General features: G+C 38.1%; 1 protein-coding gene across 1 annotated transcript in view; it reads right to left on the bottom strand.

Moving 5' to 3' along the window:
* Positions 1–24,465, bottom strand: part of TRPM6 (transient receptor potential cation channel, subfamily M, member 6) — a 202,255-nt gene that overhangs the window by 102,154 nt on the left and 75,636 nt on the right. Inside the window, exons 12-18 of the mRNA XM_006892005.1 lie at positions 22,403–22,537; positions 20,866–20,919; positions 17,316–17,456; positions 15,903–16,004; positions 12,231–12,508; positions 10,960–11,188; positions 795–947 (exon numbers count right to left, since the gene is read on the bottom strand). Of these exons, the coding sequence (XP_006892067.1) occupies positions 795–947; positions 10,960–11,188; positions 12,231–12,508; positions 15,903–16,004; positions 17,316–17,456; positions 20,866–20,919; positions 22,403–22,537 (1,092 nt within the window). The remainder of the gene's footprint in view (positions 1–794; positions 948–10,959; positions 11,189–12,230; positions 12,509–15,902; positions 16,005–17,315; positions 17,457–20,865; positions 20,920–22,402; positions 22,538–24,465) is intronic.

Below are 24,465 nucleotides of genomic sequence, written 5' to 3'. Positions count from 1 at the left end.
TTTTTATGTGTGTACCGTCAAATTGGATCTGACTGGTACAGGAGGCAATTGTTCCTCCTTCTTCAGCAGAGCATCTGGTGGATTTGAACCATGCACCTCTAGGATTGCAGTGCAGTTTCTTGCCACTAGGCCACCAGAGCTCGCCTGAAATTAATTTTTTTTAAAAGTGTGGGCGGGGGGAAGCATAGACTATATAGCACACTGGAGACTGTGTAAATAAAGGTGAACCACCAGAGAAGTGAGTAATCGAAGGAACCTTTGAAAGAGTATAAATCTTGGAACTCAAGTACAAGTATTCATAGTCAACAGATTTAACAGGCAAGAAGATGCATATAGTTGAAAAACAGAGATCAATGCAAACTCCATAACTGTATCTCTGCAAATGAATACTTTTGGAATCTGAGGTATCCCTCACTGTTGCTTTATTTATTTAGTGAAATAAAAAGTCTGTTTACTCAACTAGTCAAAAAAGAAAACATGAAGTAAACAATTGTCTTTTAGTTGGGCTTTAGAGTGTTTTACTTAATTATATGTGGGGTTGATTCGATCTACCTTACATGCTATATCTGACCAAAGTATAATAAAATTGCACAGAAGAGAACTAATTGCTTCTTTGATGACTCAGAAAACCAAGATCACTTGTTACCACTGAGCTGAAGCAGTGTCAACAGCAATTCTCATTTAGCAGATTTGTATATAAATAAAATTTGTGTATGTATACATTTCAATTCAATGAATACTACAAACACTCAATTCACTGTGATGTTGCATGCATGAGATAATATTGTACTCACCATGAAAGCACTTTCCTTGGTACTGCCAGGGTTCTGGTCACCATTATACCATGTAAACTGGTAGTCCTGGGATTGTGGAATATGCGACATCTCAGCTTTACTTTTAAATTCCAACGTCAAAATCGTGGGTGGTAAAAGAATACTTATAATGATCTTTGAAGGAAAACAAAGCAAAATGTAGAGGATATGTAAGGCACAAGTAGTACTCAAATAACAAAACTAAGAACTTCATTTAATACAAAATACCAGATTCATCCTCCATTCCATTTATATCTCAATCCTGTAAACAATATTTCACTGAAAAATTCCAGTTATAGGCGTTTTCCCTCAGGAAAATTCACCCTGAACAGCATGTATGGATAATGATGTTCTCTGCATGACTATATTTAATAGCAAAAAAAAATTGTGGCACTGTGATTGATGTTCTGTGCTGTGCTAATAAAGTATCTTACTTTTAAAAAAAAATGGTGTCAACCTAGATTTCCACCTACAGAGAGACCACTGGAGTAAGACAACTTCTATATTAGAACCAAAAATAAAAAATGTACTGATAAATATAATTAAAACGTAGTCAAGATATTGTTAAGTCAGGGAAAAAAGTTATAGAACAATATATATAGTACAATTTTATTTTTATAAGAAGGAAATATATATGCATATGTCTCTAATAAGCATTGTTATTATTTACTCATAGAGGTAGCTATGGTGGCCTTGTGGTAAGAAGCTGTGCTGCAACTACAAAGGTATGCAGTTCAAATGACCAGCTGCTCCATGGGAAAAAGGTGGGCAATCTCCTTCCATGTAATTTATGACCTATGAAAACCCATAGGAGAGTGAGGTATGCACAGTACACAACAACAGAGGGACCAAGGAAAGTCAGTAAGAAGAACTTTTTCACTATTTTGAGATATTTTTTAAAAAAACATATTGCTTAAATGATTTTTAAAAGCTGATATGTAGAAATTGTCATGTAAGACACATTAATACAATAGTTCATACTGTAAGTCAAGAATATGAAAATATATCAAGTGTCACATTCCACAAGATCTAGTTCCTACCCTGAACAAATATTTTGTCTGCAAGTTGAACTTAAGGGAAGTATAGATTTACACAATACCACTTTTTTCCCCACTACATTATGATCACGCACTCAAGAAGACTTATGGTCAAAACAACTATGAGATATCATCTCACCCCAGTAAGAATAGCAAAATTTAACAGAACAGCAAGCAACAAATGCTGGCAAGGTTGTGGTGAAACTGGAACCCTTATTCACTGTTGGTGGGAGTGTAAAATGATGCAGCCACTATGGAATCCAGTGTGGCGCTTTCTCAAAAAGTTGCAAATAGAGATACCATTTGACCCAGCAATTCGACTACTGGGAATATACCCCGAAGAGACTATAACTGCCACCCAAGCAGATATATGCACACCATGTTTATTGTGGCTTTGTTCACAATAGCAAGGAGTTGGAAACAGCCTAAGTGACCATCAACAAATGAATGGATAGAGAAGCTGTGGTATATTCACACAATGGAATACTATGCTGCATTGAAAAACAAGGAACTCATGCAGTATTATTAAAAATGGGTGACCCTGGAGGACATTATGCTGATTGAAGTATCTCAGTCACAAAAGGACAAATACTGCATAGTGCCACTGCTGTAAAACAGGACTGACATTGGGATTGGAGCGAGAATGAGAAAGAAGGAATAAATAATGTATACTGCATTGAAACAAATGAGGTAGAAAACTGTTTAAAAGAGATATGTGATTAGGTATTATTGTCATGACAGGAGTTCAGAAAAAAGACTGCATAGTAGAGTGTACCTGGAGGGGAGGGATTGTAAAACAATGAAAGAATTTTTCTTTTACTTTTAAAAGAGAAGAGTGTATGGGGGGAGCTATTAAGAGAAAAAAAATCTAAGGATATTAGTTTCATTTTTGTAGTTAATAATTGGTACATTTATTGTAATAATAAATATGAAGTTATTGAAGTAAAAAAAAAACAAAAAAAAGGGATATGTGATTAGGTATTATTGTCATGACAGGAGTCTAGAGAGAAGGTTGCATAGTGGAGTGGACATTGAGGGAGGGATTGTAAAACAATGAAAGAATCATGCAATGAATTCATGCAACAATGAATGAATTTAAATCCAAAGTCTCTGTAAATTTTTATTAAAATTAATAATAATTTAAAAAATTTTAAAAAGAAGACTTACGGGGGGAAGTGGAATGTGAGGAGGGGGAGCAAATCACTGGGATGAAGGAGTTCTGTTTGTGTAGGGAGGGGGTGAAGGAATTGGGAAAGAACCAATGGGAACCTGAAAAAATAGAGTAATAATGGGCATACATCAATGGTAATTAATTTTATAAAGCAAATATATAGGGCCCATGTACCCCTCTCTCCAGCCCTGTGGCTTCCACTGTCCTGTGCACCTGTTCTCCCTCTCCCTTCATGCCACCATGCCACCCTTCAAAATCCACAAATCTGTGTGCATCATCACCTCTCAAGAACTTGTTCTCTTTCTTAAGTGGTATTAGAGTTCAGTGGCATGACTGTCAGGAAAGGAAACAGGTAGGAGTGGCTCTCTCCTGACCAGAAGGAGAAGAGGAGAGAGACTACATTCAGGCTTCTAGTAAGCCTATCAAGGCAACATAAGAAATTCTCACAGGGTTGCACTGCAGACCAGAGAGAAGCTGAAGGATTTAGGAAAGGCCAGCCAGCTTTCCCACTACATAGAACCAGAAGGTTGCCTTCTCCCATAAAGGGAATAATTTAAGTTTTCATTTAATCAATAATATCATTTTTAAAAAACTGTCAACAACCTAAGCAGACACGATACATATGATCTAACACATACCAAGAAAAACTTCACATAACGTCCTAGGAAAAGGATAGGCAAGCTCCTCTTGTGAATAGCTGCCTCAGAAAACCCACTGGAGGGTCAGCTATGAGTCAGTTCTGACTCAACAGTACACAACAACAACAATGTCAAGAAAGCAGCAGGCAGCTTCAAACGTTGTGAAACAAAACAAAACTTCTCCTAAAAAGACAGAGCATATTGTAGACCCCAGAGACAAGGAGGCAGAAAGATTATATCGACATGGAGTCACATGAACAGCTACTGAAAAAGGCACAAATGATGAAAGAATGGAAGCCACAAATAAAGTGACTATCCTAGAGACAGGGAATCAGAAGCTCCCAGATTAAGACTTGCTTGGAAGCAGGATTAGCATCCACGTCCTAAACAAAATTCCTTTTGAAACAATATGAACATTAGAGAAATAACAATACTTATAGAACAAGGTTCAGATCTTTTTTTCATAGGGTTGCTATGGGTCATACTTAACTTGACGACACTTAACAACAACAGTCATTTATTTAGGTCTCATTGTTTCCTGGAGTAATGTTTTATGGTTTTCTTTATAAGTCTTTTGTATCTCTGTTGTTGTTGCCGTATACCATCAAGTTGGAACTGACTCATAGCTGACATCCCTGTGGATTTTCAGATGCAATAAATCCCACAGCAGGAGACTGCCCATCCTTCTCCTCTAAGAAGCTAGTGGACTCAAACTGCATGTCGTCAAGGTTGCAGTGCAGCTTCTTGCCACCAGACCACCAGAGTCTCTGTTGTTGTTATGTGCATAGTAACCATATGCACAAGAGCTCTGAACTCTGTCCTATCCTGAGTGAATCTCACTGTCTCCAACACACCTGCTCCTATTACCCCAGTCATTGTGTCAATCCATCTCATCCAGAATCTTCCGCTCCTGCTTTGTCCCTCCATTCTTCCAAGCATAATGTCCTTCTCCAAGGACTGGTCCCTTCTTGGCAACATGCCCAAAATATGTAAGACAGAGATTAAAAATCCTTGCCTCCAGAAACCAGGTTGGCTTCACCCTCCAAAACAGACATGCTTGTTCTCTAGTTAGATTTATTCCTAAGTATCTCAGTTAGTGCTGGGCCATTGTAAATTATATTGCTTTCTTTGTTTCTTTTTCTGTGTCTCCTTTGTTACTATAGAGGAATCCCGCTGACTTTGTATCCTGCAAATCTACTAAATTGGTCTACTAGGTCTGACAAGGGGGTTGTTTTGGGTTTGGGGGTTTTTTTATTGAGCCCTTGGGAGTTTCTGAACATACTGTCATATAGTCTGTACATAGCAACAATTTTACCACATCTTTGTCAAATGGATGCCTCTTCCTTTTCTTGTTGTATTGCCCTAGCAAATACTTCCAATACATTAGGAGTGATTAAAGTGGGTATCTTTGCCTGGTCCCTGTTTACAAGGGAAATAAATGTCTTTAGTCTTTCTTCTCCATTGAGAATGATGTTAGCTCCTGGTTTTGCATATATACTTTTAATTATCTTTAGAAAATTCCCTTCTATTCCTCAGTGTTTTAATCAGGAAGGAGTGATGCATTTTGTAGAGAGCTTCTGCATCAAATGACAAGATCACATGGTTCTTGCTATTTGCTTTGTTAATGTGATGAACTATATTTTTTTTTCTTTCATTCATTGTTGCACATTTTCCTCTTGTCCCCTTTCCCCCACCCAGTCCACTTTGCATTGTATCTCTTGGTCCATATTGTTGTTATACATATAATGACTAATCATATATTCCTTTCAGACAGTTCTTCCCTTATCAGTTCCAATGCCATGTTCATTATCTACCCACTCTTTTCCTATTTTCCCCAAATCCCTCATGTAAGTTCTCTTTTCTAACAGTGGTGTTATGCAGTATTTGTTCTTTAGTGACTGAGATATTTCACTTAGCATAATGTCTTCCAGGGTCACCCATGTTGTGTAATGTTTTATGAGTTCATTGTTTAGCAATGCTGCATAATAATTCCATTATGTGAGTGTATCATAGCTTTTCTATCCATTCATTTGTTGATAGGCACTTGGGTTGTTTCCATCTTTTTGCTATTGTGAATAAAACAGCAATAAACATGGGTGTACAAATGTTAGTTTGAGTTATGGCTCTGTTTTCTTTAGGGTATATTTCCAGTTGTGGAATTGTTGGGTCAGATGGTAATTCTATTTCCAACATTTTGAGAAAGCATCAGACTTTTTTCCATAGTGGTTATACCATTTTACACTCCCACCAGCATTGAATAAGAATTTTAATCTCCCACAATTTAATGGATTGAGAAATTATGGTATATTCATGCGATACATACTATGCAGCATGCAGGAGCAATGATTTTGTGAATTACCACCTAACTTGGGAGGGACTGGAAAGCATTATGCTAAGTGAACTAGCTCAGTCTCATAAAGACAAATACTGCATAAGACCATAATTGCAGAATGAGTACAAGGATGCGGGGGTGGGGGCACTTAATTATGGGGTCACACAATTTGATGGGTAGATGGAGAGATTGGTAAAGGAAAGGGGAAAGGTCCCATGTGAAAACTATGTATATGAACATTATTAACTTTGTATAGTATAAAACAAAAGAGAAAGAAAAAAGAACTTTTTCCAATATGGTGAAAAGAAAACCTACTAATTAGGGAAAAAATAGACAAGGATCTCATAACAAAGCTTAACAGAATCCTACAGGGCCTCCACAAAGTAAAGACTGGTAACCTAATTATAAAATGGCCAAAAGGCATAGAAAGACTTTTCACAAAGGAAGATTTTCTAATAGCGAACTGACACATGAAGAAATGCTCAAAATCTCTGGCAATGAGATGCAAATCAAAACCACAGTGAGATACCATTTCACCCCAGTAGCAATGACAAAGTTTAATAGGACAGCAGTAATAAATGTTGGAGAGGATGTGGAGAGATGGGAACTTTCAGACACTGCTGGCAGAGGACTGTAAAAGGGTACAATCATACTAGATGACAGATTCATGTTTCCTAAAAATGCTGAACATAGAAATCCCATATGACCTAGCTATTCCACTGCTAGGAATATTCCCTGAGAAAATGAGAACTGAGACACAAATGGACATGTAAACACCAATGTTCACAGCAGTGTTATTCACAATAGCAAGAACAAATGTTCATAAACAAACAAATGGGTTGACAAATTGTGATACGTTCACACAGTGGAATACTATGTATTACTCAGGAGCAACAATTTTGTAAAATACTAAAAAACATGGAAGAAGCTAGAGAGGATTATGTTGAGTAAACTAAGTCAGTTTGCATAAGATCATTGTTGTAAAAATAAAAGGATAACTACTAAGATGTGGATTAAAGTCCAAGGGGGCAAAGGGAGCGGAACAAGAGGTTCTGACAGTGGAGAAGGGGTAGTGATTAATCACACGGTCGCAGGGTTTGTTGGGCAAAGGGAGGGGATTAATTAGGGCGAATCTAGTGGGGGCCTGAAAAGACAGGGTGATAATTGGAATAAATGCTGATTAATTTTCAAAGCACACTGTATGGTAACGCTCAAATAAATGAAACACAATGTAAATGAAGGGATATGTGAAATTCAATGTACATGACTGAAACATAACATAATCAAATGTTGTATGCAAAACAATATAAAATTTTTAAAACGAGTACATATGAAGAATATTCAGAAGAAATACCTGGCTGAAAGCAGAGAATACTAGAAAAATGTTTATCTATGACTTTTTAAAGGTATTTGACTGTGTAGATCATAACAAATTATGGTTAACAATGAGAAGAATGGGAAGTCCAGAACATTTATGCTTGTCACTAAGAAACTGTTGTCCAGAGTATTGTGGCGGGCAGAATGGTGTCTCCTTCACCTCGCCCTCCAGCCGCAACAGAGGCTGCTTGGCTTTGAGCGAGCCGGGCAGCCTCCGCTGAGAGCAGAGCAGCGTGGTGGGCTTCTCAGGAGACCACTATCTCTTTCCTCGTCTCGCCATGGTGACCCACTGGCAGAGCTACGCGCAGCCACAGTCCAATTCTCCATCCTATGCTGACCTTGGTAAAGCTGCCAGAGATATTTTCAACAAAGGATTTGGTTTTGGATTGGTGAAATTAGATGTGAAAACAAAGTCATGCAATGGAGTGGAATTTTCAACATCTGGTTCATCGAATACTGACACTGGTAAAGCTACTGGGACCTTGGAGACCAAATATAAATGGTACGAGTATGGGCTGACTTTGCTGGTCCTGTAATCTATGATTCAGCTGTCTTTGGTTACGAGGGCTGGCTCACTGAATACCAGATGACCTTCGACAGTGCCAAATCAAAGCTGACAAGGAATAACTTTGCTGTGAGCTACCAGACCAGGGACTTCCAGTTACACATTAATGTCAATGATGGGACAGAATTTGGTGGATCAATTTATCAGAAAGTGTGTGAAGATCTTGACACTTCGGTCAGCCTGGCTTGGACATCAGGAACCAACTGCATTTGCTTTGGCATTGCTGCTAAATACCAGTTGGATCCCATTGCTTCCATTTCTGCAAAGGTCAACAACTCTAGTTTAATTGGAGTGGGCTACATACGCTTACACTCTGAGGTCTGATGTGAAGCTTACACTGTCAGATCTTGTAGATGGGAAGAACATTAATGCCAGAGGCCACAAACTTGGGCTTGCCCAGGAGTAGGAGGCTTAATCCAGCTGAAGACACCTCTGGGAACAGATATCAGATATCAGAAGATTTGGCCTTAATATATTTCCATTGTGACCAGCAGGCTCTCCACTCTCCTCACAAAGGTGATCAAAACAAAGGATAATCTAAACAAGAACTGTATTTTAAATATTTAGACAGTTACTTGTTTCTAGTTGAATTGGTTGTCAGTCTAGTTACCAATGCTGCAGCCCTGTACAATGCTGCAACCAAACGTAATTTAAATGTATTTAACTGTTAAATGCGCTATCCACCAATAATTAAATAGATCTTTATGAAAACTGGAAAAAAAAAACTGTTGTCCAAACATAGCACAATTCAAAATGCAAGGGAACATAGCACAATTCAAAATCAAGAAAGGAGTGTGTTAGGGCTGTATTCTTCATCCACATCTATTCAGTCTTTATGCTAAGCAAATCTTCAGGAAGCTGAACTTTATGAAGAATGTAGCATCAAGATTGGAATAAGACTCACCAGCAATTTGTTGCAAGTGACACAACCTTGCTTGCTGAAAGCAAAGAGAACTTGAGTCACTTGCTACAGAAGATCTAGGACTACAGCCTTCAATATAGATTCCATTTCAACATCAAGGGGGCAAAAACCACTACTGGGTCTATAGGCAACATCATGATAGACAAACACTGACATTTCAAGAATTTCATCTTAATGTGGATCCACAATCAACATTGTTGATACCAACAGATGAGATCAGAAGATATATAACACTGACACAGTATGCTGTCAGGGACTTTTCCACAATTCTGAAGAACAATGATGTCAGTTTAAACACTGTGGTGTGCCTGACTTCAAACATAGTTTTTTCAATCACCTGCTATGTGTCTTAGAGCTGGATAAGGATAACAGAAGAAGAATTGAGCCTTTCAGCTATGGTGTTAGAGAGGAATACTGATTATCCCATGGACTGCAAAAAGAGCAGATAAACCTTGAAAAAAGTGCAGTCAGAGTATTCCCTGGAGGAAATGATGGTAGAGCTTCATCTCACATATTTGGAGCATGTTGTTAGGAGAGACTATTCCTTAGAAAGGGACATCATGCTTGGAAAGATGGAGGATCAGTAAAGGAAAGGAAGACCCTCATTGAGATGGGTGTATATAGTGACTGCTACAATGGGCCTAAGTGGGTTGAGGATGATAAACATGGTACAGGATAGAACAGGGTTTAGATCTGTTGTTCATAGGTTCATGAGTTGTAGGTGACTCAACAACACCTAAAAACAACTATCACTCATGAATTCACAATCTTTTTCAAAAGAATTTTTATGTAGCTAGTATAGCCTAGGGTACACAGTTTGAATCCCCCAGATGCTCTGTGGGAGAAATATGGGCAATTCCCTTCTGTGTGGTTTACAGCCACTGAAAACCCACTGGAGGGTCAGCTATGGGTCAGTTACAACTCAAGGGTTTTCAACAACAACAATATGGCCTTGCAAGGCAAGAAAGTCGGATTTGCTTTTCCTTGGGAAAAAAAAAAAAAGAAAAAAAATCTTCTTAATGTTTATACTTTCTTCTTTTAATTCTACCACATAAGCACGTGCCAATTTTAAGCTTGATCTTGCCTAAAGCTTTGAAGTCAAAGAGAAGATGTCCTTGGTGACCTAAATTATACCTGATTACTCAGGATTGAGAAATAAGGCTGAGGTGTAATGAAACAGGAGAACTTAGAGAGGTCAAAGGGAGCGCTGATGGTTTAGTGGTAAGGAGCTGCATTGTCAATTCAAAGGCACATAGTTCAAATCCACCAGTTGCTATGCAGGAGAAAGATAAGCAATGTTTTCCATTGCAACTTCCTGCCTCTGAAAACTCCCTGGAGGTTCAGCTATGAGTCGACTGCAACTTGATAGTATATAGTAACAACAACAGAGATAGTTATTGCTGCGAACAGATGCGTGTGATGTAGACATTTATCGCCCGAAATCCATGCACTGGGAAATGAACAAACAAATCTGTCTTGGAAAAAGTGCTCCTTCTAAGAGAAAGCAAGGACAGTGAGACTTTGTCGCATAGCCTTTGAGCATGTTATCAGGAGATACCAGTACCTGAAGAAGGATATTATGGGGGAAAAAACAGATCAAGGCTCCCTTAACATAACTTATAGCTGATCTCTCCATCAAATTTTGAGAGGCTATAAAACTCACAGCAGGAGATTTCCATCTTCCTCCCACAGACCAGAACAACCAAAATCAGTATTTCTATTTAGTTTCTTATCTTAAGGGAAGAAATAAAATGCCACTAAAAAGTCTCAATTACTGATGTTACCATTATCAGGGCTAAAGGAGTTGGAAAGTAGCAAAAACTTGTGTGTTAGCATATGCTTTTTTATCTTCTGAACCCCTCCAGTTGAATATGCCTTTGTGGTAGACAGAACAGATATCAGGCATCTCCTGGTACTTTTTAAAGAAAACTGCAGAGTGGAAGACAGAGTAGTTGTCAGAGGCTCCACAGCTAAGAAGCCTCAGCTCACCTATGAAAAGTAGAAATACTAACTAGCACACTTCTGGAACAACTGGAAAATAGAACTCAAGAATACAGAACTTTAGACTAAACAAAGACTGAACTCCATAAGGCCAGTAAAGTTACCTTTAGCCAGGAGTGCTTCCTCATTTTTAGGCATCCTGTCCACATGTCAGTGAGAAGCATCTGGGTACAAGTATGTGAGACAAAGGGTCTCAACCCTCCAGATACAGCCAGTTTCAAGCACGTCAAATTGCTCCAGTTCTTGAGTTCATACGTCAGCAGCTTCATAGCCATTCGCTCATTCTGCTTAAATGCCTTCTCCAACACATCCAGGGCAAGCTGGCCAAATTGTCTGTAATGACAGGTAAAAAACCAATACAGGTGGGAGCTTCAAAAAACATACTAGAAGGCTGGATATATGACTCGGGGGTGGGGGAGATCAATTAATTATCATTGATAAAAACAGACAGTTTACAGATGTTGTTTTAGAAGGATTGCCACTCAGCAGTTCTTAATACTCTGAAGAAGTAGGACTGGAGTGGACATTCTGTAACACAGAAAACTGTAACACAGAGTACTGCACCAGAAAGACCTGCCTTATTCATGGGGAGAAGCCCATTCCACATGGCACAGTGAGCTGTAGATATTTTGGGCTGGGATTTAAACAATTAAGGAAAATTATAGAAACAATATTTTCTGAAGGTTTTTAGAAATATGATCCATTCTGGAGATCTTTACAAAATCCAGAAGAAAGTGAGGAAGAAGTCAGACCTGGGAACACTCGGTCGGTCTTCTCACCTTATGAATTTTCATGAAGCTGTTTCCTCTTAAAAGTAAAAAAGTATCTCCTTTTCCGAAAATGTTATCCCCTCAAAGTCATGAATCAATTTCCATTAACTCAGCTTCCCTTCTTTTCTCACTAATAAACATTCTTAAAATCACAAATACTTTTAATAATTTAAGAAAAGCACAACTTTTATATATCTGCTGTCACTCTCTGGTTCTAGAATGTCCTGTGTGTGTATTCTCACCTGAGGTACTTAAACAGGCATTTTAACTGAGTATCAAAGAATTTGGGAGTTGTTAGAAACTTTCAGTGAGAATCATTCATTGCATATTTTGCAGTAGGAAACTTTAGACAAGAAAGGTCAGCTGACTTGTCAGTTAGCAAACAACTATACTGAGACTAGCACCTCAAGTCTCCTGAATTGAAGGCTACCAGTTTTCCTTTTATTCCACAAATCTCTCAAAATACTTAAGGATTCTTTTCACAGGAAAGCCAATGAGACACACAGTAATAAGTCCACTCACAAGTATTAATTGAGGGAGATAAAAGTGTCTAACCATTCTAAGAACTGGCGATGTTTACTATGAATTGAAGAGAGAACTCCTACTTTGAGTAATTTTTCAACTCCTCAGAGGCATCATCCATCATGTTGCTCTCTTTAGCTTCATGGGCCATTGCGCGATAGAGTTTGCAAGCAATCAACGCCTTGACCGTGGCCTCCTCGCCGTGTTGCCAGAAGAACATTGCCATCTTCTGCCTTTTCATGAGCACAGCCCAAACCAGCAGGTCATTGTAAGGGTAAATAAACCCAGTAGACTCGGGGTCCTCTAACATGTTTTGTTCTTTTGATTTCTTCCTTGATTTATGAAGGGCTATCGACTTTTCCTGTGGGGAAATGAAGTAGGAATGAGTTTCCAAATTCTCATGTGTATGATGCTTTACTTAACCGAATGAAACACATAGACTATGCTTCTTGGAGATGCCCCTTCAAAATCAACATTTAAAAAAAATATAAGAGTAAGACTATATAAACCAATATTTGTTGTTGTTGTTGTTGTTGTTGTTGTTATGTACCATCGAATTGCCTGTGACTCAAAGCACCCTATCTATGGACAACAGTCCTAAATCCTGCTCTATCCTGTGCCAATCTCACTATCTGAAACACACCTACCCCAAATACCCCAGTCACTGAATCAATCCACCTCATAGAGGACCTTCCTCTCCTGCCCTGTCCCTCCACCCTTCCAAGCATGACATCCTTCTCCTTACAACATGTCGAAAGTATGTCAGACGAAGCTTCAGAATTCTTGCCTCCAAGGAGCAGCCCAGTTTCACCCTCTCTAGGATGAACCTGTTCATTTTCTTAGCACTCTATGGAATATTCAATACTTTTCTCCAACACCACCGCTCAAAGGCATCAATTTTCCTTCTATCCTCCCTAGTCGTTGTCCAGCTCTCTGAGGCATAGCAAGTGATTGCAAAGGCCAAGGCCTGTATCAGGCACACCTTAGTCTCCAGACTGACATCATTGTTCTTCAGTACTTTGGAGAGGTCCCTAATAGCAGACTTTCCCAGCACAATGCGTCTTTTCATTTCCTGGCTGCTGGTGCCAAGAATGTTGACTTTGGAGCCAAGCAAAGCTGTGAACAATCTCAATCTCCTCACCATCCATACTGATGCTGCCAATTGGTCCAGTGGTGAGAATTTTTGTCTTCTTGATATTGAGCCTCAATCCATATTGAAGGCTGCAGTCCCTAACCTTCTTCAGCAAGTGCTTCAGGTCCTCCTCACTTTCAACAACTAGGGTTGGGTCATCTGCATAACACAGATTGTTGATAAATCTACCTCCAATTCTGATACCACTTCTCCTCACAGAGCCCAGCCTCCCCTATAATCTGTTCTGCATATAGGTTGAAAAGGTATGGAGATAGGACACATTCCTGGTGCCCACCCTTCCCAATTTTGAGCCATGCAGTGTTTCCTTGCTCTGTTCTGACAACTGGCTCCTGGTCCAAGTATAGTTTCACATTAGCACGATCAAGTGTTCTGGGATTCCCACTCTTCTCCCTTTAAATTGCATTTGGTAAATCCAGTGTGCCCTAAGCTGAGATGCAGTGAGTTTATCTAACACAAATTAAAACAGAATCCTTTATGTACTCAAGTGAACAGGTTGAAATATAATTTATTGGCTAAAAGACTCTAATTGACCTAATAAATAGATTCATTATCTTCTCCCTAGTAAAATGCTACAAATACTGCTCACTTGCATCAAATTAGACAGGTTTGAGTTCTATTTCCTTTATTCTGATTCTATTCCTCTAGTAATGATTATATAATAATAAACTACATTTTTCACTTGGTAAACTTGCCTTTTTAATTTCAGCTCATATGCCATTCTCTTACTCCCCATGTACTCCTATTTCATATTGTATGCTGATAATGCATCATAATTACTACTTTGAAAAAGAAGGTGGAACCGTGTCTTGGCCATCACTATTTTTCCCCCTACCTATGTGCATTCTAAATACAACCAATTGTTTAGTGTAATGCCGGCAAATAATAAATACTAAATAATTACTATTTGGAATTAAAAATACTATTATAAAAACGTTACTGTCTTCCATCTCTAAAAATAAAAGGAATCTGTGTTCACTAATGACTGCCAAGAGTAAATTTATAAAATATATTTTAATCCTAGGTACTGTGAAAGACATCTTTGAACCCACGTGTTGTTGTTATGGACTGTTAAATTGACTACCACTCATAGCAACCCTACAAACAACAGGTATGAACCTTGTCACCATTTGGTTCATGCTCAAGCCTGTTGTTGCAGTCACTATGTCAGCCCACCTTATTGAGAGTCCTTCTCTTTCTCTTTCCCAAAATGATGTAGCTTTCCAAGGACTAACCTTTCATAAAAACATACTCAAAATATGTTAGACTAAGTTTCATCATCCTTGCCTCTAAGAAGCACCTTAGTTGCATTTCTTCCAAGATAGATTTTTTTTTTGTTTTATTGACAGTCCATTAAACATTCTGTCGTCTCCACAATTCAAAAGCTTCAATTCTATGGAGCTCTGGTGGCCTAGTGGCAAGAAACTGCACTGCAATCTCAGAGGTACACAGTTCGAATCCACCAGATGCTCTGCTGGAAATGAGGGGCAATCTCCTCCTGTACCAGTCAGATCTGATTTGATGGTACACACAAAAAAATAATAAAACTAAAAAAGACTATTTTTTTAAAAAAGCATCAATTTTTATTTGGTCTTCCTTATTCATTGTCCTACTTTCAGATTCATGATGTTGTTGTATGCCATCAAGTCAGAACCAACTCATAGCTCAATCAGGATTTCAAAAGCAGTTACTTAAACAGAAAGAGACTGCCCATCCTTCTTCCATGGAGGAGCTGGTGGATTTGAAATGCATTTCTGTGGGATTGTAGCATAGCTTTTTATCATTGTCCAACTTTCAGAAACACAGTAAACAAATAAAAATACCAAGACTTGAATCAGGTGCATCTTAGTCTTTAAACTGACATCCTTGCCCTTTTGTACTCTAGAGAGGTCCATGACAGCAGATTTTCACAATGCAATATGTTTTTTGAGTTCTTGACTGACTGCTGCTACCACAGGTGTTAACCAGAGTTAAGTAAAATGAAATAGTTGACAGCTTTAATATTTTTCTTTTATGGGCCAATACAGTAGGCATTAATATGTAAACTCTTGAACAAAATATTCATCCATTAGGAAAGTGGGCTTAAGGGGACACAGGGACATGGGGAAACACAATGTTGCTCTTGCATATATACACTTAAGTATTCTCTCATTGCCACACTTGTAACTTTAAGCTATAATTAATTTCAAGAAAGCCATAAGTGAGGGGAGAAGAGCAAATTTGAAGAGAGAATGAAGGAAAAGGAAAGTGTAACATCAAATAACTTTGGGGAGAGGTAAATAAAAGATTTGGCATTGCACTAGTTATATGTTTGGTACCAGTCTATGAACCTGAGTCACCCACAGGACTTGACGAACTCAGAAACAGGAAGAGAGGCTCAGATCCCATCCAGTGCAGGCAATCATTCTGCTGCTTCAATGCTGTCCTGAGCCTTTGCTTATTGTTATTAGAGAATAGTTGTGCTATGCTCTTGACTTGAACCATTTGTTTATGGGATTGATAAATGGTCCCTCTATCTGGACCTCCTTTTATATAACATTAAATGAAAAAAATCATCTCAGCAAAATTACAGCTATTTTTATATCTAAAAGCAAATCAATGGTACCTTGAGTTTGTAAGGCTGGGCTGTTCGGATGAATTGAGAATGCAGTGTGCTTTCCACGGACACATTTCTACTTCCTGAAGAGCGTCTCCGGTGAAGGGAGGGCTGGGAAAGGCTCTGAGCTAAGCTGGTCACAACCTGGTATATGTTATTTATATTTAAAATAAGACAAAATGGGGAAAATAAAATTACAGTTGTAATAATCAATGTCGTCTTTCTGAGAATAAAGAGAATCAAATAAATGTTGGGTTCTACCATTCATCAATGATTTAATAATATCCCTGGAGGAAGGTTCAACTAACAAAAGCCTCCTTCTTATTAAGTACACTGTTATATCTTAATATCTAAGAGCACATGCTTTCTTGTTCCCTATTACTTGTCTGAGATAGTCCTTCTCTATGTGGAAATTCTATTGGAAAAAGATGCTATATGCCTAGGACAAGTTCTGAGTAAGCAATAAAGATCCACAGTTCTGATAAGAAAAAAATGTCCATACCTACAAACAGTTCCAAGGTTAAGGTTACATTAGAAAGCTACCAGAATTTCTCTAAGTGTTATGTAATACAACACATTGGAATTCCAGTGGCTGGTCCAACAGCAATATAATTCACTGTTACCATCATAAAGTTCTTATCAGTGAGAAACCATAAGAAAGTATTCTTTTAAAGAATAAAGTATGATACCAAGCCATAAGACTTCAACTGCTTTATTTTCAGTTTGTGTTATATGGATAAAAATTCAACAGAAGTAATGAGATCAAAGCTTTCTTAAAGCTAATAATCAAACTAACAATAGTAGAATGGTATAAAATTACTAGTTTCATTATAGTAATAATCATAATTACTATTATTATTAAAGTTACTCTATACTCTCCATTATCAGGAATCTGGACTCTTAGAGATTTTATTTATTTCTTCTGATGGCCTAGTTGGTAGGGAGTTGCATAGGCAAAGGTGAATGGTTCAAATCCACTGGCTCCTTCTAACCTTGCTCATCACATTCCAAACCAAGTCATAGCTAGCTCTCCAGTGGGTTTTGAGAGGTTGTAAACTGAATAGGAGGAGATCGCTTCTTTTTCTCCCGTGGAGCCTCAAGTGGATTGAAACCACCAGCAAGGCACCACTGTCCTAGGCCACCAGCACTCCCTTCTCATCACATTACTTCTACATAGAACATATAGGATCTATATAGAAAATATATAAGATAGCACTAACTCTACTACGTCATGCATAAATCAGTTCCCTCTGTTTTCTAAACTCCTGATCTTTATGTCTGTCTGAAGCCAGTATGCAGACATTCAGACAGAATGTCCGTGTTAGAAGGTAATCTCATTTGAACGTCTCAAATAATTTTCTCTTTAGAATTGAAAGTCTTAATTATCCTAAATATTACTAAGGTATTTTGTATTTATGCTACCTTGTTATTTCTGGTGAGGTTGTTGTACAGGGCTCTGAAATTTTTTCTAGTATAGCTACTACGATACGCTCCACCAATGAGGTATTCAATTACCAGTCCAATGTCAATCAGTGTGATTCTGTAGCCTGAGAGAAGGGTATTCTGCAACAACAAGGAAAGGTCACAAGTGATAAGTCTTCGTTCTCTTCCTATCTCTTTGACTTTTCCATGAGCACATAACCAAATCAACCTTAAGGAGTAGACTCGGGTTTTTCAATCATCTTTACAAACTGATTAAATAATATGATTGGCTACTGACACAACAATAAAGCCCTCATGGTATAGTGGCTAAAGCCTTCAGCTGCTAACTAAAAGGTTAACAGTTTTAACTCATTGGAGGAAGATGTGGAAGCCTGCTTCTGTAAACATTTACAGCCATAGAGGAGAATTCTATTCTGTTCTATCAACTCACTCTAACTTGGAATAAGCTCAACAGCTGTGGGTATTAGTATAATGTCTGACTCAATGAAAATAAGATAGTTAATCTCAATTTTTTTTTCTTTAAAAGACAAAAAAAGTATAGTTCTACCTAAGTCTCTAGTTTAGAGGCTGATGTGTGAAGTGGTTGGATTCTGGAAGGTGGGTTCTCTTGTTTTGGTTGAGGCTCCAGTGTGGTCTGTTTGGTTGGTTTTATTTCATTCACAATTGTGTGTGAGCTCATTGGATTTGCTGGATTAAGCTAACAATGAGCCGTGGGCTAGAAGCCTCTCATTTGGTGTCATTCCGGACCTGGACCTGGCTGAGGGCCTTTGTATTTTAAAGTCTGTTGGCGTTAATTGTGTTTGGGATAAATAGTCTTCTAAATAGTACAGCACTAGTCTGTCAATTTTCTGTACTGAGGTAACTTGGGGTTGCTGTGATGCTGAACACTGTGCCACTCGTGGGTCAAATGACAATGGTTACCAATGGTAGACAGTGGTTGGTGGAGCTCCCAAATGAAGATAGGCTTGGAAGCAGGAGTGGCATCCACTTCCTAAACAGCCTGCCTCCGGAAAGTTCTATAAACTTAGAGAAACAACAGTTATACAACAAGGTTCAGGCCTTCTGTTCATAGGGTCGCTATGAGTCGTCCTCAACTCAACACTTAACAACAACAACAATTACCCTTCTTTGTTTTAGCTCTACCCTTTGAAAATCTCTTTCTTGTAGATACATTTGCACAATTTAAAATAAAATACATACAAATAAAAATTAACCACTCATTTTTACTGAAAAGAATACATCTGCTGCTCATTTTCCAGCTATCTTGTTTTGTGATATTTCTTCTTTTTGTTTTGTTTTGTTTTGTTTTGTGATATTTCTAATTTTCAATAGTGGAATATCTACTATTCAACTGTCTGTGCATTAAGGATGTACATCTGGCAGTAACAATTACTAAGGTCCTGGACCAGGTTCCTGACCAGCTGACCTCCATATGTGCATAGAAAGGATGTTTATATTGCATAACATTTTACCAGCTGTGGAAGGAGAATGGAGCACAGTCTCCCTCAGATGCTGGTGCAGAAGGAGAATTGAGGGCAGTAGGGATAGGATGCTCTCAGAGGTAATTAAGTGCCCACTGGGGGCTATGGGTATCATTTATCAAAGTTCATAGAGTTTCCAGAAGCATGTTGTTTAGGAAGTGGATGTCACTCCTGCTTCCAAACTTGTCTTCAACTGGGAGCTCCACCTAACACTGGCCACCATGGGAAACTGTTATGGCATTTGACACTCCAGTGACACAAGGTTCTACATCACAGCAACCCCAGGTTACCTCAGTACAGCATACTGAAAGAAGAGTACTGTACCACTTAGAAGAATGTTCCTCCAAAGTATAATAACAATCGACTTTTAAATACAAAGGCTCTCACTGAGGTCTTGTTGACTCTAAAAAAGAGGCTTAGATAAATTTAAAAAAACAAAACAAAAAAAAAACCCAACCAACCAAGATAATATGTTTTTGCTGTTATATGTCATTGAGTTGCCTGTGACCTTATGTACAGCAGCTCTGAATTTTTTCCTGTCCTGAGTGTTGCATAATATACTGAATATATTCTCTGAAATAAGTGACTTGTGAATAATGCAAATGAAGTCTTGGACAAGAGATATTGTTTTATTTTGTACACACCCTTGTGTAGGTCATTCACCTCCCTTTTCACATTTGAATTTACTCTCTTGAAGGAATGCTAAAAACAATGCTCTTACTTGCTGCTGGTTCAAAGCATATCCAATCATTTCATTCCCTTTTCTGTTTTGTACTGTGATAGAATCAGTGTTTAAGGAAATCATTTTAGGACAGTCATTTTAATATAACCAAAACCCCAAGGTGACCACCATCCAATCAATTCAGACTTACAGTAACCTCGAAGTACAGAGAAGTAGCCCAGAAAGTTTCCAAAGCTGTAATCTTTCCAGAAGCAGCTGCTGTTGTTGTGCACCACTGAATCAGAACCAACTCATAGTTGACCCTCCAGTGGCTTTTCAGAGGCGGTTAAATTGTATGGGAGGATATTGCCGATTTTTCTCCTGCAAAGCAGCTAATGGATTCAAACTGTGTGCCTTTGGGTTTGCAGTGCAACTCCTTGCCACTAAGCCAACAGAGCTCTTTTAAGTCAATACAAACTAAATTTACAACAATATGGCCACTTTTGCTTATTATAAATTTGACAAATATCTTCACCTGCCTACAAAGTTGACATACCCAGGAAGCCCACACTCTCACTCCAAAATTACACTTTAGAAAGATGGTAATTTAAAAAAATTAAAAAGAAAAACGGTAATTTTAAAATATATGAGAGAAAAACTACTTAAAATACATTTGGATGGATGGTGACAAAAGGTACTCTCAATTTTCTGTGATGTAAGTAAAACCTCAGTTTAACTGAAAGAGAAGAAATTAGGGCACAAAGACTAACAAGCCTGGAAAGTTCGGGTAACTAATGAGAGATCAAAGAGTAATCTAACCCAATAAAGCACCATAAACAATACATGAGTAAAAGGTAGAGAGAGCAGTGAGCTCAATCCTATTTCCTGAGAACTACTTTTTTTTTAAAAAAAGGTAATATGATAAAGCCACAAACTATTGCCAATATATATGCAAAACACTATGAATGATTGAAATCCTGTTGTTGTTCTTAAAAAAAAAAGAGAACAGCACCATCAACTGTCTATGTTTTCAGCCGGCTTTGTTACACTCAGTGACAGTAACGTGGTATCATGTTGAACTGGAGTTCTGATTGCATGTTTTGCATGTCTCTGATTCAAGACTTTCAAAGGAAATAATTATGGATTAAAGCCCCTTACTTGGTGAATCAAATCTTGAGTAGCATAAAGTAAATCAGGGTGAAAATATAAGTGTGTGATCGAGTAAAGAAACGGCTAAAAAAAAAGAGACATTTTCAGAGATTCCGAAAATTCACAAAAAAAAAAAAAAAATCCAAAATTACATTTCACAAAACAAAATCTGGTGACATCTCTATCACAAGCTAAAGCAACCCAGGAAAAAATGCTCACACCTTTGTAATTAGGTTACCTGTTTTACATCTCGGATAAGATGACGTAAGACCATATTAGTAGGTCCTTGTTTCTGTAATAAACAAAAGGAAGAATTATTCCCTTAAATTACCATGTGTTAAGGAGGAATTACTTCAGTATGCAAAAATAACCCACATAAGAAAATTTTTCTTCATCATCTTTGTTGTTGTTGCTACATGCCGTTGAGTCACTTGCAATTCATAGCGACCCTATGCACAACAGCTCTGAACCCTGCGCTATCCTGAGGCAACCTCATTGCCTCTGACACACCAAGCCCATTACCCCAATCACTGGGTCAATCCATCCCATGCAGGGTATTCCTGTCTTGCACGAAATCTTTACCCATGACATTTAAGATCAATTAACTCTGAGGAAGCTATGTCTCAAAAGATACAATTAGATTGAAATATTTTTCCAACCAAAATGTGTGTGTGTGTGTGTGTGTGTGTGTGTGTGTGTGTGTGTGTGTGTAAGAAAGAGATGGAGTTTATTTAAGGGACAAGTGGTACAGAGAGAATTATTACGTAATCTATCCTTTATTACATATAAACTTTCTCATCTTAATCTATTTTATGATACAATTTTGTTCTAGAAGAAAATTTTTATTAAACATTGTGTTCAATCAGATCCTTAAGGAATTAAGAATATAAGTAAGCCCTTCCTTCTTAGAATGTTTGCAGTCTGATTTTTCACAATAATATGAAAATGTAAACACTCAAAAAATGTTACAACTGACTAGTACTAAAGAGACAAAAGTAGGTAGCAAAGAAAATAGGACTTGAATCAAGTTTGGAAGAAAAGATAAATTTCAAAGAAATCAAAGAATATATATTTTGAGCATTTGGTGTTTTCACAATGAGTAAATTAGTTTCAATAAAAACTTGCATACAATATTTACAACAAAAAGAGTTTTAGCAGTGGCCTTAGGTTGATATGTTTTCAATAACTCAAATAAATCCATTTGGCCTTATTTACACTTCAGCTTTAAGTACTCCTTTTCAGACTGCAGAATGAAAAAGTTGGCAGTTCAAAACCATCAGGAGCTCCTATGGAAAACTGGCTGGCTCCTACCACAAAGATTTCCAGTCTCAGAAAGCAGATGGAGGGACACTGTGAGCTGGAAATGACTCCACAGCACTGGGTTTGGGGTGAGATTTTAGTAGTATATTTTTGTTTATGCCTCTATTCTGTATAATTACCGAGCATCAAAGGTGCTTTATTAAAATAAAACAAAAAAAAACACCAAAAAAACCAACAAAAAAAAACTTCAAAGGTGTCTTAATTAAAACAAAAAAATACAAAAATGATCAGAGATAAAATGGAACTGATAAGACTATTTCTCCTTTCGGAAATACATATCTCCATGTCACTATAACCATAGGATCACTATGGGTCATACTCACTCAACTTGACAGAGTTGAGTTGATTACAACAAAAACAGCAACTACCTTTGAATATGAAATTTAAAGATGCTAAATCTTAAGCTAATTAATAATCTCCAGAGTGTTGAAAGGACCAAAAGTTGTGGTACTTACAGTATTGTAGAGCTCTTCCAGTCGGGGGATAGTAAGAAAGCGATGGAGGTTTACTCCATACTCTATCAAGAGTTTCACAAAATCCACCCGATCCATCACTAAGGCATCCAACATCGCTTGTTCTAATGTGCCAGGCTTCAAAGGGTGGAAATAAATGAGAAAGAGAGAATTCCAAAAGTATGAATAACTAATAACGTGTCGAAATTTAAAACTACAGACAAAACAATATAAGAAATAATCTTTCAAGTAAATATGCAAGAGGAGAAAAACAAAGAACAGAATTTTAAAAAGTTTAAAGAGAATCATTTCACCTTCTCAGATAAGACTACTGTAAAAATTTCAATGCCTCCCAAAATAATCTGCAGATTTATTGTGATTCCAATAACTGTCCAAAATTTCTTTATTGTTGTTGATGTTATTTACACTTCAAGTATACCCCAGGAATTGATGGCATACCAATTGACATGTTTCAAAAAACAGCTGCTGCCCTGGATGCACTCACTAAATTGTGCCAAGAAATCTGGAGGATAACCACCTGGCCAAGTGGAAAAGATGTATATTTGTTCCCATTTCAAAGAAAGGTGACCCAACAAAGTGTGGAAATTATCAAACAATATCCTTAATATCACATACAAGCAAGTTTCTGGTGAAAATTATCCAAAAATAACTGGAATAGGACATCAACAGAGAACTGACAGATCTGCAGGTTGGATTTAGAAGAGGCCATGGTACTAGAGTTTGCAGCTGATGTCAGATGGATCTTGGCAGAAAGAAGAGAGTACCAGAGGAATGGTTATCTGTGTTTCATTGACTATGAAAAGGCATTTTACTATGTGGATCACAACAAATTGTGGTTGACTCTGAGAAGAATGGGAATGCCAGAATATTTGATTGTGTTTATGCGAAAACTATACTAGAACTAGGCGGCAGTCATCAGAACAGACCAAGTAGACAGTGCGGGTTCAAAATCAGAAAAGGGGTACACCAGGGATATAACCTTCTCTGTACCTTTTCAATATATATGCAGAACAGATTATCCAGGAAGCTGGGCTCTATGAGGAGAAATGTGGTGTCAGGAACGGAGGAATTATGCAGATGACACAATTCTGCTAAAACAGTGACGGACCTGAAGTACTTGCTGCAGAAGAAGGTCAAGGACTGTAGCCTTCAATATGGATTGAAACTCAACATCAAGAAAACAAAGATTTTCACCACTGGGCTGATTGTCAGCATTATGATAAATCGTGAAGAGACTGAGATTATTAACAGCCTTTGTTTGCTTGGCTCCACAATCAACACTCTTGGTATCAGCAACCAGGAAATTAAAAGATGAATTGCAGTGGGAATGTCTGCTGTCAGGGACCTCTCCAGAGTACTGAAGAGCAATGGTGTCAGTTTGGAGACCACGGTGCACCTGATTCAGGCCATAGTCTTCACAATTGTATGCTATGCTTCACAGAGCTAGAAAATGACTAGGGATGATAGGAAGAGAATTGATGCTTTTGAGCTGTGGTGCTGGAGAAGAATGTTGAATATACCATGGACTGCCAAGACAACAAATAGGTTCATCCTAGAGAAGGTGAAACCAGGTTGTTACTTGGAAGTAAAGATTCTGAGGCTTCGTCTGACATACTTTGGGCATGCTGAAAGGAAGGACCAGTCTTTGGAGAAGGACATCATGTTTGGAAGGGTAGGGGGACAGAGCAAGAGAGGAAAAGCCTCAGTGAGTGAATTGATTCAGTCACTGGGGTAATGAGAGTAGGTGTTTCAGAGACAGTAAAGTTGGCACAGGACAGAGCAGTTTTGGGGGCTATTGTACAAAGGGTCGTTACGAGTCGCAAGCAACTCGATGGCACATAATAACAACATACCTTACTTCAAGTTGTTCTTGTTGTTGTTGTTGTTATATGCAGTCGAGTCATTTGCAACTCATAGCACCCCTATGTACAACAGCCCTCAACTCTGCTCTGTCCTGTGCCAATCATGTCACTGTCTCCAACACACCCATCCCGCTTACCCCAGTCACCAAATCAATCCAGCTCCTAGAGGACCTTCCTCTCCTG

Source organism: Elephantulus edwardii, unplaced genomic scaffold (assembly GCF_000299155.1).
Source record: "Elephantulus edwardii isolate Elephantulus edwardi_28Jun2011 unplaced genomic scaffold, EleEdw1.0 scaffold00108, whole genome shotgun sequence".
Taxonomy (NCBI): Eukaryota; Metazoa; Chordata; class Mammalia; order Macroscelidea; family Macroscelididae; genus Elephantulus; species Elephantulus edwardii.
Note: the sequence above shows the minus strand (reverse complement) of the source record. Positions and strands in the feature narration are given on the sequence as shown.